Consider the following 17,176-nt stretch of genomic DNA (forward strand, 5'->3'; position numbering starts at 1 on the left):
GTGACTCTTAGCCTCCTTTGTAGTTAACTTTCTGATGAGACATATTCAGTTAACATTCAATAGACCTTCCCCTTCCAAAGTACTGTTCAGTTTGGAACACTGATACAAACCGTTTTACTAGTTTTAAAAGTCATATTCTGGAATCACCTTAACTTGGTACTACAATCATGCGTCATGAGCTCAGACAAATTACTTAACATCTGTAAGCTTTATTCATTAATTTATTCAACATTTATTGAACTATGTGTAATAGGCTCTGGGGATAGGAACTAAATGTGATAGCCAAGAGTTTCTCATCTGTAAAACGTGGCTAATGATAGAGCTGTTTTGAGGATAAAATATATGTAAAGTACTTAGCACAGTGCTCAGTAAATGTTCATTGTTATTATTAGCAGTATTATTTTGATCAAATTACTTTTAACATCTCCCTGTGGCTGTAACCTCTAATGATTCACAATGCACCCATTCCATTACGTTTCTGAACATAAAGCTACTCCATAAAGTACTGATGCTGGAAATGATCTTTTCCAGAAATATTGATGCAATGTTCCGAGAACACTGGAATGTAGGCACTCCAAAATACAATACCTTTCACACCTGGTCAGCCAAGAAAAAAACTGTAAATCACAACCACGGTCTGGATTATGAAAGGAAAGTGCTATACCTGTACCGTCTGAGTGTAGACTTGTCTAGATAATCTACATTTCTTTCCAAATTCCCTCATATACTTTTTTTTTTGTGTGGTACGCGGGCCTCTCACTGTTTTGGCCTCTCCCGTTGCAGAGCACAGGCTCCGGACGCGCAGGCTCAGCGGCCATGGCTCACGGGCCCAGTCACTCCGCGGCATGTGGGATCCTCCCGGACCGGGGCACGAATCCGTGTCCCCTGCATCGGCAGGCGGACTCTCAACCACTGCGCCACCAGGGAAGCCCTCTCATATACTTTTAAGTTTGTATTATTAGAAAAATAAATAACAAGCCTACAGACAAGCCATCTTAAGTTTTACTTGTTGTGTATCACTAGCCTGAAAAGATCAAAAATATTTTTACTGTGGTTTCAGCTCTTTGTGGCGGGGGAGGGGGCAGGTGGGGGTGATGTCAACTCATGTTAGTTGAGAAAAGTGGCAGCTCTGCATCTCATGCAATTGAACTAGAGAAAATGGGTTATTGCAAGAACTGGCAAAACCTATTGCCATTATTGCAATGGTTATAGAAATAAAATGAGTTTCTCTTTTACTCAGTGGAACTATTTAAGAATGACAAAGAGAAAACACCTACAACGGTGGCAGAGACTTTGCGTCCAAACGTTCTAGTATGAATTATTTGTCGTTTAAGTCGAGCCTCATTAGGTAAACTGTTTTACTAAGGACTGCACAGGAGCCTGTGTAAGATTTCGGAAGAACAGGAGTTTTGAAGAACCATGTTGTTTACACTCTGTCACTCATTTTCAAGCCCAGTGTTACCATTCAGTTCTTACACAAGAATATCTGAAAACAAAAGGACATCCTCTAAAATGGGTACTGGGTGCTCTGAGCGTCGGAGGAGTTGGCCGAAAATCAGACACCAAGCCCTTCAAAAGGCACGTGGGGCCGAACCTCCCTCGGAATCGCCACGGCCGGCGCTCGAAGGCTCCAGGCTCCGCGCCTGACTTCCCAGGGCCGGTGCAGCACCGGGGGCGGTCCGACAGCACCGGCCCTCCTGCCTCGTCATCGCTGCGTTTCTGGCTGGCGGAGCCCGGTCCCCGTCCGCGGCATTCCACGCCTCCGTCTCCGCGGGCGTACGCGGGGCTGGGGAATCACCTCGGGAGCCCACTCAGCAGCGGGGAGGGCGGGAGCGAGGAAAGCCCGGGCTCCCGCTGTAACCCCCGAACTCAGCGGCGTCCCCCACCCCTCGGCGGCGGGGCCGCAGGTACCTCCTCAGCCGCCTCAGCATTCGGCGCTCAACTGGTGGGCAGCCCGTCCCGCCGCCGCCACGTCCACTCAGAGGCCCTTCGGAGCCGCGCTCCCGCCGCCGGCACCTGACTGACTGACTGACTGACTGGTTGACCGACCGACCCGAGGTTGGAACCCGGGCCGCCGCCACCGCCGCCGTCGCCGCGCACGCGCTCCTCGCCCGCCTCCGTCCCGGGGCGGCCCGCGGGGCGGGAACGCGACGCTACGAGCCGCCCGCACCTGCCTGACTGACAGGCGGACCCCGGGATCGGGCCTCGTGCCGGCGCGCGCACGCGCACGCGCCTGGCGCGGCTGCCGTCGGCCCCGGGGGCGGGATCGCGCGGCAGCGAGCGGGCGGGGGGCTCGTGGTGCGCGCGCCCCGCACCCGAGGGCTGCGGAGAGATATTTTGGGTGGCAGGAGGCCCCTCGTCATTTCCGCCGGGCTGCTGGTCGTGCCGGGGGCTTCACTCTCGCGCATGAGGCGAACGGGCAAGTTGGCTGCGGGCGTGTGGCGGCAGCTCCTTCCATTAGCGCTGCGACCCTCGGCAGTGCAAGCCATGAAGTGAAGCCCCGGAGGGACGGAGACCCGAGCGGAGTTGCGGAGCCACGGCAGCAGCCGCCGCCTCAGCGGGGAGCGAGCAGACCCGGCGCGGAGCCGCGACCCCGGCGCCTTTCCCTCCCCGTCACCGCTCCCACCGCTGCAGCCGCGAGACTCAACACACAAAAGCCGCTTTCTCCGCGCCGCCCGCCCAGCGAGGCAGCAGCCAGCGAGGGACCCCACCTGAGGGCGGCTCGGGCTGCTGAGTTCGTTTTGTGTCTGAGCTCCGAGCTCCGCGCCCCGCGCGGAACCGACCCTGTGCTCATGGCTCTGATCATGGAACCGGTGAGCAAATGGTCTCCGAGTCAAGTAGTGGACTGGATGAAAGGTAATGCCCGCTGTGCGGAGGGCGAGGCGGCCCTGGGGCTCGGGGTCCCGGCGCACGGGAGGGAAGGGGCGCCCGCCGCGGCCGAGCCCGCCATCGGGGCTGCAGCCGGCTGATCGTGGGGCGCCGAGGGCAGCGGGGGACCTCCAGGGCTGACTGGGGCTCGGGATCCTGGTCTCCTATTGTCTCCAGCCAGTGGCTTCCCATCCGGAGAGGGGCGCGGAGAGCGCGGGGGTGGCCGGGGCGACCCGATGTGAGGCTGGGAGCCGGACGGCGGAATCCCTGTCAGTCTTTCCGGCTCCTAGCTCCCCTTGGTGCCCCCAGGCCGGGAAGACGTGCCGACCCTGCCTTCTCCCCTCAGGGAGGAGCCCCCAGGGACGGTCGCCCGTTCCCCGGCCCCTTTGTTCCTGGGAATCCTGACGCCCCCTTGGCGGCCGCCCCTGCCAAGTGCCTTTTCTTGCGCCAACTCTCCCTGCAACTTTTAAGCCCACATAATGGTGTCAGGTCGCGGCCGCCGGGGTTTGGATCCGGAGAGCTCCCCCTCTTCCCCAGGTTGGGATGAGGATGCTCGGGGGATGCGCTGCTTTGGGGGAGAGGAAAACATGCTTCCCCTGGGACAGCATCTGCGCTGGTATCTATGGTTCCCTCCTGTGCATCCCCCCGCGTCCTTTGCCTCCTCCTCTTCTGGCGGCTTGAGGCTTTGAATCTTAAGGCTTTTTACTGGGGGCTCGACCCCAGGTGTAAAGTGATGCACATTCAAGTGTCCCCTCATTTATTCCATCTTGAAGACTCTCCCCTTTTTTCCCCTGGGCAATTTCTAATAACCATACTTAAAGACATTCGCCCTCTTAATCTCAAACGTGGGCTTTTTCTCTGTCCCTGGGCTTTCCTGCCTCACTATCTCCCTCTGTTGTCTGTTGTCTGAGTTAGAGGACCCTCTCCTCACGACCACTGCGCCCCCTCCCATCCCCAAGATTCCTAAGATTTAGGGAATGCTGACAGGGGATGGAGGGGATGGACAAAAAAGGATTCCTCGCCACACTTGGGAGATGTTAAGAGTTTTGCTTGTGGTTATTCCTAGGCACAAACTCTGGGTAGATTAGTCAGGGCCCAAAGGCTTATCATTTGCAAATGCAGTTTCAAAGATGAGGGAGCCCCTTCTTAGGGCTTGCTTAGCAGTCAGACTTTCTAAGCTCCAGGTACTTTAGAACTAAAGTAGCGTGATTGGAAGTGATTGAGAGCAACAGAGGGAAACTCAATTTTTTTTCTTTTTCCCCCGAGCCTTTTCAGCCTCTTGCTTGTCTTGTGGATTTTCCTTTATCCATTTGCTTTCCTTTTATTCCCTTACTTGCCCCTTTATTCTTCATTTATTTCGTTTTTCTTTTCTAATATGTGGAAAGTACTTTGTAACTGCAAAGCGCAGTACAAATGAGAGTGTACTGAATTAAATCGAATTCATTATTTATCGACTGCCCCCGTGTGCGGTGCATTGTGCTAAGGTGCCATGGGTGCCATGACTAAGACAAAGTCCTGCAGTGGCTCATTATTTTTTTCTGTTTCTTCTTCTGTTTTCATATTGCTATTGAAATTCTGCTCTCCTAGATTCCCACCAATTTTCCCCCCCTTTGGATTGTCAGATGCAGACAAACATCTAACTTCTGTGTTTCTCAGTCATGGAAGAAAGAGCCAGAGCACATGCGAAAAGCAAGACTGCTTAATTAAAACCCTTTCTTTGAATTTGCCTAAAAGATTACTTCAATTTGAGTCTTGTTACTGAAATACTCAAAGAAAAGCTATCTTGGCTCCTTGGGAGTCAGATTACCTTCAGAGGCTACCTCTCACAAATTCCCATGATGCTTGTAGTGAGTGCTGCATACTCCATCTTCTTCACCTCCCACCCTCCCAGTACATTCTTGCACTTTCCCCACTCTCTACACTTTAGGTCCACTGAAGCATGTAGAACATATGATGTACATATTCTGACACACATTTTTAGTTTCTCAGTACACTAGTCCTTTAAAAATCTCTCCAGCCTAAAGTGCAGCTTCTTTGGAGTTGGGCTTACATCATTAGCTGTGATTTTAAGTGATTGTTATATTTAAGTTGAATAACTTATTTTCATACCTGTTGGTGATGCATCTTAGAGCTATTTGAGAAGACAGAATTTGTGTATCTTTGTATACATTAGACTGGAAGAGAATAACTGATGTCATTATCTGTATATTTCAAGTCCCAAACTGCTTACTGCTGAAATTTCCATAATCTTCATATAAATTTGATTTGAGATATTATCAGAAAATAAGGTTTAAAAAAATACTAAGATGAAACAAACATTTCCTCAAATTAATTAACTTAATTAATAGTGTACGTTTCATTTTTACACTATTAGCTTAATTAATCCCCCCCACCCTTTTCCCCAAATAAGCTTTACAAAATACACTTAAAAAATACTTTTCACCCTTTCTTCAGATGCACTAATATTTAAAAGTCAATTAATTTAGGCTGTAGCTTTGGAATGGCCAAACCTCATTTAGTGTTGTATAATGTATAGTGTTATAAAGGCAGTACCAAAGGATGAACAGGACTTTTGAACAACTGCAGCATTGTGGGAGTTCTTTAAAACATGCTCCTAATGTGACAGTTTCATCATCCTTAACATTTAAGACATATATATGGCATATGCTTTCACCTAGTCACAATCGTAGATAGTTATAACTCTCTTTAGTAAGGTATATGCTTTATGCTCTTTCTAGGGTATTTTTTTCCTTCACTAAACAGAAAAGGAACCATTAAGCATATAAGAATAGCATGGCCATATGTTTAATGCTTCCAGACAATTTATAGAAGTGCATTAGAAACTCAGTCAGCAGAGAGGGAAATGAAGGGAAAAACCCCTGGCTGACAAGATTATTAAACTTTGGTAGAATATATTCAAGATTAATTATGAAGGACCATATATACACTGCAATTCACTTTAACTTATTACGTTTTATTAAAATATATTTGAGGGACACGTAAGTATTAAATTTATGTTAATTATTATTAAAAAACGCTATGAGGAAATACTTCCTATTGTTTTGCTCACCCCCAACTCCACTATTTGTGAAATCCAATACTCATTGAATTTTCTCCTGACAATAGAAATTTGATGTGACACAGTGTCAATGTTAGTTCCAGTAAATATATGAACTCCTCATGAGTCAGTAGAATAAGGATTTATATCCCACATTATCCTGATAGTACTTCAGGCTATTTGGAAACGTCTCATAGCCTTCAAAATTAATTTTAAAAATTAATTTTATAAAAATATTTTTGAGAAAATCAAATACTCATCATTTAGTGCTTGCAACTAACCTTTTTCAGTTGGAAATTACATTCAGTCCTCCTGTAGTTTTGACAAAATTTTAAAACATAAACCTTTTTACAGTGAATAAAAGCAAAGCAGTTATTGGGCCAATAACTGTTTCTAATTTTTGCTCAGTCTGTTACTCTAAAATACATTATTTCTCAGCTCCTGTCTGTTCACTTGCAGGGCCTGGAAATATTTCATAATCTGCAGTTGCTTGAGTCTACTTTTTTTGCCTTCTGAAATATAACAAAAACCTTTGAACACGTTTGGGCCCCTATTATTAATTTTATCATTAATTTTCCTTGTCCATGTCACACCCAATAATTCCAGTTTTTTTCTCACACCTTTTCTGCCTTTTGAAGTTCTTTCAAAATATCCAGATGACTAAGATAAAGTTATTTTCCGGGGCCAGCTCCCTTTCTGACATTTTTTCCAGTGATCTTTTAATCCCTTTCTGGATCAAATAAAATGGATTATTGTTTTCAGAGTCAACGGACAGGCCCCGCTTTGCTGATCTTCTCTTATGGTCTCTGTGACTTAGCTCCATGCACTCTTACGTTATTATGATTCCTAAAATCATCTAAATTTTTAAGATAGCCTCTGAAGCCATCCCACAATTAACTGCTCTGGTCTTTCCTGTTTACTATAAACCATTTTCTTTAAGAAGCATTCACTGACTTCTAATTTCTGTCCTGATGACTCAGCCTTCTTGAAGACAGAAAATGAAATACATTATTTTAGGTATTAAAAAACAAAGATAAAGCCAACGTTTTGCATACAACCCTAAAAAGAGGAAAATGCAGTGATGAAATAAGGTCTATTTAGTGTAAAAGTTTACATGCTCTAAAGGAAAATGTGTCCGATAACGGAAAGCAGTTTTGACAGGTACAATGCCCTTTAGTAATTTTTTTCCCCCTCATAGGACCCAGAGCTGAAGTTGAAATTTATCTTAATCAGGTGAAGGAAAATGTCAAAATTTTGAGTTAAACTGTTTTGAGAGAGAGATCAGAAATAATTTTGTGGCAGGAACTTGAGAAGTATACACCGTAAGGGAAAAAAATATGCTAAATGTTTAAATTGGTGCTATTACCTCTTTTTGAAAAATTAGGTTTTTTCTCAATTGCAGCGTGACTAGATAGTAACCAACAATCACCTGCTTTGGATTTGACATTTTTGGAACAGGAATTCTTGTCATTTTATACAAAGAGGAAATTTACCTTTTTGATATGTAGAGTTTAGTTCACAAGAAACGTTTTGTTTGTAGTGTCATTAACATTTGCTCCTTAAGGTAACACACATGATGTAGTGCATAGTAGGAAAAAAAAGAGTATATTTATGTAGATGTATTCTAGTTCTTAGATATTTACTTAGTACTTCAGCATGGAAGGTGCTTTGATGGATGAATTTAAATAATTCCCTGCTTTGGAGAAATTAGTCTCTGTAAGGGTTGGCAGTGACATTGGCAAACCTATGCCAAGACAGAGACAGGTACCAACTAGTACATTTGGTAAATTTTAAGAGTTTGCATATGTATACAAGCACCAATGGAAAGAGAAGATGATGATTTTAGTAAGTCAGGAAGGAATCCATGGGGAAGGTTTGAGCAACTGTTTAAGCAGTTTATTTAATTAAGGTATATTCTAAGAGGGATGTATTCTAAATGTAGAAGCACAGCAAGAGACTCTAGAGTTGAGATGGGGCGATTAACCAGAGGCGTTGAGTCTACGTTTTTCTGGTTGAAAGAGAAAGGTGGGCAGTACAGGGAAAGTGAGGGAGGAGCATGAGTAGGTGGCACAAAAGTACAAGAACAAATATGCATTTCACAAAGACAATAAAACTCTCATCATGTCCTGAGTTTAAATAAATACCACATTATAAAACTTCGGCTGCCAAAAATAAGCCCATTTCTGTTTCTCAGGAATAATTTGGAAATAATGTTAAAATGAGTTATTTTGAAGATTAATTACATCATTAACATTATGTTGTTGGATATTTAGAATTTTACTGATCCAAATTCTTACATGAAGAATGCAGATTGGCTTTTAAATGTTGATGTTGTTCTTAAAGCAATGATAAATTATCATTTTCATTCATAGCAGAGTGACCTCAGATTAGGACCTAACATTTTCTTAATGACTTTTAGCTTTCTATGTGACTTCCCTCACACACAAGGCTTATTGTGAAAGATGAAGCATTAGTTTCTATAAAGAGTCCTAGAAGGATGGATCATCAGTACTAATTTAAAGGTGGGGGAAAGGGAGGGTAAGTAATTTGAAAAATAAAATGGAGCCTAAAGCTTTATGTTTATGAGTTTGTCATGGATTAGTGTCTGGCTCAAGAATAGGCTCATTGTTTTGAATAGCATTCAGTGAGTGAATTCAGTTTTCATGCATAGCATAGGCCTGTGCTACCCAAAATGGTACATTTCTGTGGTTGTGAAAGCCAAATGATCAAAAGCCAAAAAGTTGATTTTTGCTAAGTATTTTAAAATATTATTTTTATATTAAAATAAACATAGATATTCATGGTATAGAAAGCAAAATTGGCATGATTTTAAAGATGAGACCAGAGGCTTAACAGGAATTTTAGCCTTGCAGCAGGCTGTTTTAAAGCTGCGTTTCCCAGACCTCCCAGGGTTATGAGTACACTCTGTTCAGCAGTTAAGGATACATCAGTGGAAAAGTTTGAGAAGTGGTGGTTGGGTTTAGAAAAGGTAAAATTTATGTACTCTGCTTCCTCTCTTTCTCCTCTTGCAAAGGATAAAATATTATCTTTTCAGTCAAGGTCATGATAATTACAGCATCTTACTTTGTTTGATCCATAAACCTGTAGTCAGGATGAACTTCTTGAGAATGATTCCCATCTAATCCTATCTTCCCCATCAGCTTAAAAAATTTAATGGTTTCTCACTGTTTTTAGGATAAAGTCCTTAAAATGGCCTATAAGACCCTGGAAGGTTTGGCTGTTGCCTGTGAGGTAAACCTCATTGCTAGCACTAGCTACTCGGGCCTTCTTTCAGTCCTGTTTACGCAGCCCTTGAGCCTTTGCACTTTTGCTTCACCCAGTTAAATCCTGCTCATCCTTCAGCTCTCAAGCCTTCCCTCCTCTGCCTCAGAAAAGCCTTCCTGAACCCCCATATCACATCACATCCTCAGTTATGCACTCTCTTGGTACCGTGTATATCTTCTTTGTTCCATTTGCCAGTTTTATTTTTTACCTTTATTTGTATGATTATTTGATGAGGGCAGGGAACCCATCTTTTTGCATAATAGTGCATAAGAAAGTATCTGGTGAAAAGTAGGCGCTTAGGAAATATTTGTTGAGTAAAGGAATAAATAAATTTATTCACAGATTACTGGTCTGTCGACAAATCTGCTTTCCTAAATGACGATGCACGTAAAGTCCCTTATAATGCCCTAATGGATACTTCAGAGACGAGTTGTATACTGTGTGCCAGAGTGCAGTGTAAGTAGGGTTGCTTTGTCCATTTTTCATAGTTGTGTTGCTGTCTAGCCAATTCAATGATCTAAATCATGGTGTAGATTCATTTCGTTAAGAAACGTTAATAATTTCAGTGAATCTATAACACTTCCGTGTTTATGCTATAAATATTATTTGCTGATGTCATTTCATAGGCCAACACAATAGGCAAACTTCTTAAAAAATTAAAACATACCCCTTTTCTTAAGTATTTTCTTTCATACAAATTTTCTAATTGTTTCTTCATTTTGGTGTTTTTAAAAGAACACCATATGGGCTTCCCTGGTGGCGCAGTGGTTGAGAGTCCGCCTGCCAATGCAGGGGACACGGGTTCGTGCCCCAGTCTGGGAAGATCCCACATGCCGCGGAGCGGCTGGGCCCGTGAGCCATGGCCACTGAGCGTGCGCGTCCGGAGCCTGTGCTCCGCAACGGGAGAGGCCACAACAGTGAGAGGCCCCCGTACCGCAAAAAAAAAAAAAAAAAAAAAAAAAAAGAACACCATATATTTTGGAATGCATGGTAGAATGAAATTGAAAAAAATGCCTTACATTTTTCCTCTTAAAAAAGAAAATAAAGTTCATATAAGAAATTTAAATATATTTTTCTGTTGTGAGAAGAAAATGCCCTTTATTTGTTAATATAGAGGATAAAATGAAAAAAAAAAAGCCCGTTAGCTTAACGAGAACCATTATCTTCTCATTATATTTAATGTTGAATCTACATTTTTATTAATAGGAATAAAATTAAGATATTTAAAGATGCATCTTAAATCAGCATTTCTTATATAACTTCATCTCACTCTGATTTTGAAAAATAAATTTTAATTTTTTAAACCAAATATAAATTTATTTGGACTAATTTTTGAAGAGCACTCATTAAGAACCTATGTAGATAGTTACTGTAAAGCATAACTTGTTGAATACAGGTGCCTCGTGTGGATTTTTTGTGAGTTACATGCTACTGGATAATTACTAGTAGGCACGTTATAGAGATTTTTCTAATAAAGTGTGCCCCTCCCCCTAAATTTAGAATTGTTAAAACATAAATCAGAATAAGTGAAATTTTTAAGACTTTAACATAACTTTGCCTGTCTGTTAACTCTTAATAAAACAACACCTTCGGGCTTAAATGTTCTAGCTAGTACTGCAAATCAGTGGATTGCAATTGTGCCCTGGTTTGAATTACAAATAACCATTAAACATGCTAGTATTTTTTTTAACTTGAAAGATGTATTTAATTTCTTGTTCAATTCCAATTTAAATTACAATCATTAATTCTAATAGAAGTTTTCATTATCTTATTCTTTCAATTTCAGAAAAGAAAGGGTTGTGGGTATTTGCATAAATTCATTGAATTTTAAATTTTACTAAAGTACAATAACTGCTGTTTTAGTTTTCTGTGTTCATCTATTGAATATTTTGTCACAATATAAAATTGTTTTAAAAACCAGGATTTATTAAATAAACCAAAACTCACAATGGCATTAATGTATTCTAGTTTGCCACAGTAAAAACACTGTTACATAACTAATATCGAATGTAGCATACTTGTCAGTTTTATATTTACTTGACATTAATGTTCTTGGAAATTAGTTTGTTTTTTTTTTTGCGATACGCGGACCTCTCACTGTTGTGACCTCTCCCGTTGCGGAGCACAGGCTCCGGACACGCAGGCTCAGCTGCCATGGCTCACGGGCCCAGCCGCTCCGCGGCATGTGAGATCTTTCTGGACCGGGGCATGAACCCGTGTCCCCTGCATCGGCAGGCGGACTCTCAACCACTGCGCCACCAGGGAAGCCCCAGAAATTAGTTTTATTAGGTATGTTGGATAGTCTTCTGATAAGATGATAGGAAGAAGCTGTGTTGTTACTTGCTTTTAAAGTGTTACCCAATATCCTCTTGTTTGTTTGTTTGAACTTTTTATTTTGTTTCAGCCATATCTGCTATTTTTAAAATGGGCTTGCAACATGGTTTTTGTCTAGAAGAAACCAATGGAAGGCTGACTTAGATCCTGGATTTTACTTTTTCCAACTTGTTTACACAAAGATTACAAAATAATCTATTTTTTAGCAAGATGTTAGACTTCTAATTAATTTATTAATAAAAAACCTTTGAAATACTTGTTTTAAGTAATTATGCTGAATGAGTAATTTCAACAGCATTAGCGGAATTCTTGTTATAATTTTGGTATGTTTTATATGTGTATGTGGGAGTTTATTTCAGCTATCCATATTATTTTCAAAGTGTTTGATAGTCCTGGCAACTTGTGATTTTTTTTTCACCTGGCTGAGCAGAAAATTCATATTTTAAGTTTGTGTAATTCACTTATATTTTGGCTATGTAAACGAGGTACTGGGCTATTAAAAATATATATAAAAGAGAAAGAATTGTAGAGTTGTTGCTACTGGTGCTCAAAATAGACATTAGAGTCCAGTTGCTAGTTTTTCTCCCTGCCTGCCAGAGCCTGTGTGGAAACCAAGTTGAGTGTGGTGCGAGCCCGCATATGGATGGCAAGGCAGGTGCTCCTTCCCCATTTCCCTCTGCATTGGTGACATGGTGAGTTTTGCGACCGTCTCTGTTGGCACCAATGTTGCATTAAATTAATGACAGGTTTGCTTATCTAGAAGGCTGCTACCTTGCCCAACAGCTGTCAGACCAGAGGCTTTCAATTTGATGTTGAATTGTGACAAGCAGAGAGCAGCTCATTCTATGGAATGTTTAGAGCTAGATAATTTTTCTTTCTAATCTGTCCCTAGACATAATGTTTTAAGTCTATTTATGGTAAAAACATGCTAATTCAGATTGTTTATTTGGGATTTGTGATAATTTGAGTAGGTTCCTATTGAACTTTACTTTTGATATGTGAAGAGAGGGCTTGCTGATCAATCTAATAGTGTAATTAAGATTGGAAAGAAATTGTTTGATCCTGGAGGATGTGGTGTTCTCAAGTATCATACTTTGCCAGGAGCCATTTCCATAGTGAAAATATGCAAGCTAGAAATGAGTTATATTTTTAGAGTTTCTACATACTTGGTTGGAATCAGTTTTTTGACTTTTTGGAATATTTTTGCAAACATCCTGTAGTACAGCTTGGTTCTTCCCCTCATTAGCCCATGTTATAAAGGTCTCATGCATTTCACATCTATTAGTAGTAGTAGTACTTAAAAGTGAAATAAGGGACAGTTGTTAACACCCTTTAACAGGTAAGTTACAGAAGTTAAGCAGCTCAACAGAGATGTACAGCTGTTCAGTGATGGAATTAGGTTGAACATTAACTCTTTTTTCTTTTCTGCCTACTGGATTGGATTTACACTTCCGTGGATGAAGAACATAGTTCAAGTTTATACGTAATTATCTTCAGACTTGACTTTTTAAAAGTTTCTGAATTTTCTACCTTTTAAAAATTGGCACCATTTAGTATATAATAAAGAGTACTTTGAAATCAGATGCCTGTGTTAGTTATATCCAGGCTCCATTACTTCCTAGCTGTGTGATCTTAGAGAGGGAGAGTTGAAGTAACTTGCCAGGTTTTCTCATTTTTGTAAAATAGGGGTGATAATATTACCTACCTCATAGGGTTATGGTATGCTTAAAACGATGCCTAGCACACAGCAAGTGCATGATAAAGGTCAGCTTTTTTTTTAATTAAGGAAGAAGTTTCATTCTATTGGTAATCTTCAGAGGCAGAACTATTAATAGATAATATTTATTGACCGCTTACTATATACCATGTACTGTGCTAGGTGCTTTCCCTGCGTCATCTTATACTTATCCTAGCCCTGAAAGGTTGGAATTATCCCTGTTTTACAGATGCAGAAACTTTTTCTTAGAAACATTGAATCACTTGTCCTGTATACCGAAATATTTATCAAGCAGGTGTTCAATAAATATTTTCAAGAATGAATAAATATTAAGGGAAGAAGCAGAATTTGAATGAATTTCTAACTGGTTCTAAAACATATTATGCTTACCTTGCCTTTCTACCAGAGGTAGATGTGACATGAGAGGAATCCTGGGAACATTTGCAAAGATGTTGATGTCCTCTCTGTCAGACCTACTTTCTTAAGTGTGTGGTAAGGTGAGGTGTGATCATTGGGTTCTTTTGACCTCTATAGGGGTGTGTGTGTGTGTGTGTGTGTGTGTGGTGTGTTGTGTGTGTTGTTGGTTGGTGATAAAGCGTTTCCACTCAAAATAGGACTTTAGCCAGTGACAAAAATGCCACATACAACTATAGTATTGGTGACATTTTTTTTTGACCATGCTGCACGGCATGAGGATCTTAGTTCCCTGACCAGGGGTCAAACCCGTGCCCTCTGCAGTGGAAGCACAGAGTCTTAACCACTGGGCGCCCAGGGAAGCCCCTCATCTTTCTTATTTTGAAGTGAACTCCAGGAGTTTGATGCTCTCCTCTTCTGAGTGTAGACCTAGGCAAAAGATCTACTTTAGGCTACTACTACTAACCAGCCCAGTTCTGAGATGTTTTGTTCTCAAAGGATTGCTAATAAAAGTACATGGTGCCTCATGAAAAGATGCTCAACATCACTAAGCTTCAGGGAAATGCAAATCAAAACCCCAATGAGATATCACCTCACACCGTCAGAATGGCTGTCATCAAAAATACCACAAATAATAAATGTTGGCAAGGATGTGGAGAAAAGGCAACCTTAGTTCATTGGTGGTGGGAATGTAAATTGGCACAGGCACTATGTAAAACCGTATGGAGATTCCTCAAGAAATTAAATAGCTAGAACTACCATATGATCCAGCAATTCCATTCTTGGGTATATATCTGAAGAAAATGAAAACGCTAATTAGAAAAGATACATGCACCCCAGCGTTCATAGCAGCATTGTTTACAGTAGCCAAGATATGGAAGCACCCTAAGTGTCTGTCAACAGATGAATAGATAAAGAAGATGTGGTATATATACACACACACACACACACACACACACACACACACACACACACTGGAATATTACTCAGCCATAAAAAAGAATGAAATTTTTCCATTTGCAACAGTATGAATAGACCTAGAGGGTATTATGCTTAGTGAAGTAAGTCAGACAGAGAACGACTTACTTTAAAGTGTATGTTTTCACTTATATGTGGAATTTAAAAACTAAATGAAAGAGTATGATAAAACAGAAACAAACTCATAGATACAGAGAACAAACTAGGGGTTACCACTGGGGAGAGGGGTCAGGGGAGGTCCCGATGGGGAAGGGGAAGGGGATTAAGAAGTACAAACTACTATGTATAAGTTAAAATAAGCTACAAGGATGTAATGTACAGCACAGAGAATATAACCATTATTTTATAATTCCTCTAAATGGAGTATAATCTGTAAAAATACTGAATCACTGTGTTGTATACCTGAAACTAATATAGCATTGTAAATCAACTATACTTCAATAAAAAATTTTTTTAAAATTTGTAAAAGACCTGATACTTCCATAAGTATGAATAAACATCTAGAGTATTTAAAAATATATTTAATATGCACTTATAAATTTAAAAATCCCCTCCCCCCCAAAAGTAGTGGTGCCTGATAATAGATGTTCCTAAGGAGCGTTACATTTTACTACAAATACAGGCATACCTTGGAGATATTGTGGGCTTTGTTCCAGGCCACGGGAGTAAAGCAAATATTGCAATAAAGTGAGTCACATGAATTTTTTGGTTTCCCAGTGCATATAAAAGTTGTGTTTACATTCTACTGTAGTCTATTAAGTATACGATAGCATTATATCTGAAAAAGTGTATATACCTTAATTAAAAAATATTGCTAAAATATGCGAACTATCATCTAAGCCTTCAGCAAGCTGCAGTAGTAACATCAAAGATCACTGATCACAGATTATATTACAAATATAATTACGAAAAAGTTTGAACTACTACAAAAATTACCAAAAGGTGACACAGAGACATGAAGTGAACAAACGCTTTTGGAAAAATGTCACCGATAGACTTGCTCAATGCAGGGTTGCCACAAACCTTCAATTTGTAAAACAACAAAATGTCTGCGAAGCACAATAAAGTGAAGTTCAATAAAATGAGGTACACCTGTAAGGGCCTTGATTATATTCTGTTGTTTATATTTACCTAGTAGTGGTTAGCATTGCTATCTATTGCAATACATTTCATTAGTGTTTCTTTGAACAGCAGACTTTATTCAGTACATTTCTATAGCTTGAAAACTCTTATCTACCTAGTAAATGGTAATTGTTCTACCCAAGTTATTTTGTTTTGTTTGGAAATTCTTTTTTCGTAGACCAAATTGTGATATGAAACGATAGCATAGTGAATCACACAAAAAACATATGCTGGAGAAAATTTAATCATTATCTGTCAGAAAACTATTGTGAAATCGTAAGATACAGAGTGGTCAAGTTGAGCTAGAGATGTCTGATCAATTGAGTACTTGTAAAATGGTAATGATAGATACAGTTACATCCACATTATGTTTTAAAATGATACACATGGTTTTGCCTGTGTATCTAAAATATATATTCTGGCATGTATTTTTGAAACTTAAAGTAAGATTTGTTCAGAGTAAAAACACAAAGATGATATTTTCTGTTTCTCCTTATTTTCCTTTAATAGACTTGAGGTGAGTTTGCTTTAGGCTGGAAGTTTTAAAATAAGTGAAAACAACTTAATTGTTCTTTGGTTGTGGAGAGAATGATTTGAAATCTCTCATTTTTTATGAAAGCTACAATAGCCAGGACAATAGACATTTAAAAAATAACATCAACTGTGAACTGTGGTAATTACCAACTATTTTGAAGTTGCCTTAGCATTGTCCATTTGATTCTGTAAAGCACTTTTTCTCTCCTAATGTGCTCATTATTTTTCAAAATCCATACAAATTAAAATTAATTTTGTTTGGGCATGTTTTTGAGAATTTTGTCACTTTTTTTGAAAAAGTTGTTGACATCCTGTGTTGATAAGTGGTCTGGTAAGAGATAGACTTTTAAATGTGGTAACATAATGAATCTCCATCTACATTAATTTTAAGATGTGTCTAATTTAATATTTAAACAAAATGGTTTCTAATTTTGAGGGTTTTTTTTTATATGAGACTGTTTTGCCAGCTTGTTTTTACAGTTGTGACCAACACACACAGAGAAAATAAATACCAGTTTGTAGGGCAAAAATAGAGACACAGATGTAGAGAAAAAAACGTATGGACACCAAGGGGGAAAAATGGCGGGGGTGGTGGTGGTGGTGGTGGGATGAATTGGGAGATTGGGATTGACATGTATACACTAACGTGTATAAAATAGATAACTAATAAGAACCTGCTATATAAAAAATAAATTAAAAAAATAAAATAAATACAGCAAAATAATACTTAGGGATCTACTAACATTTTTCTTCCTACTGATGTACCAGTAATAAGATCACAAAAAATTAAGGCTGGTTATGTATCTCTAAAAAATAAGAATTTAAAAATATATACATCACACACACTCACCCCTACAACACTATTA

At 40.1% G+C, this 17,176-nt stretch overlaps 1 protein-coding gene across 8 annotated transcripts in view; it reads left to right on the plus strand.

The window, feature by feature from the left end:
* Window positions 1-2,244: 2,244 nt before the first annotated feature.
* The window catches only part of CNKSR2 (connector enhancer of kinase suppressor of Ras 2), a 256,193-nt gene continuing 241,261 nt past the window's right edge, over window positions 2,245-17,176 (plus strand). For 4 of the 8 annotated variants that reach the window (XM_029240573.1, XM_029240574.1, XM_029240575.1 and 1 more), the window contains exon 1: window positions 2,245-2,856. In XM_029240573.1, coding sequence (XP_029096406.1) covers window positions 2,793-2,856 — 64 coding nt within the window. In that variant the 5' untranslated portion in view covers window positions 2,245-2,792. The remainder of the gene's footprint in view (window positions 2,857-17,176) is intronic. The other 4 variants (XM_029240571.1, XM_029240572.1, XM_029240569.1 and 1 more) reach the window with 3 other exon arrangements.

This window comes from Monodon monoceros, unplaced genomic scaffold (assembly GCF_005190385.1).
Source record: "Monodon monoceros isolate NGI ecotype Baffin Bay Population unplaced genomic scaffold, NGI_Narwhal_1 Super_Scaffold_22, whole genome shotgun sequence".
NCBI classification, from domain to species: Eukaryota; Metazoa; Chordata; class Mammalia; order Artiodactyla; family Monodontidae; genus Monodon; species Monodon monoceros.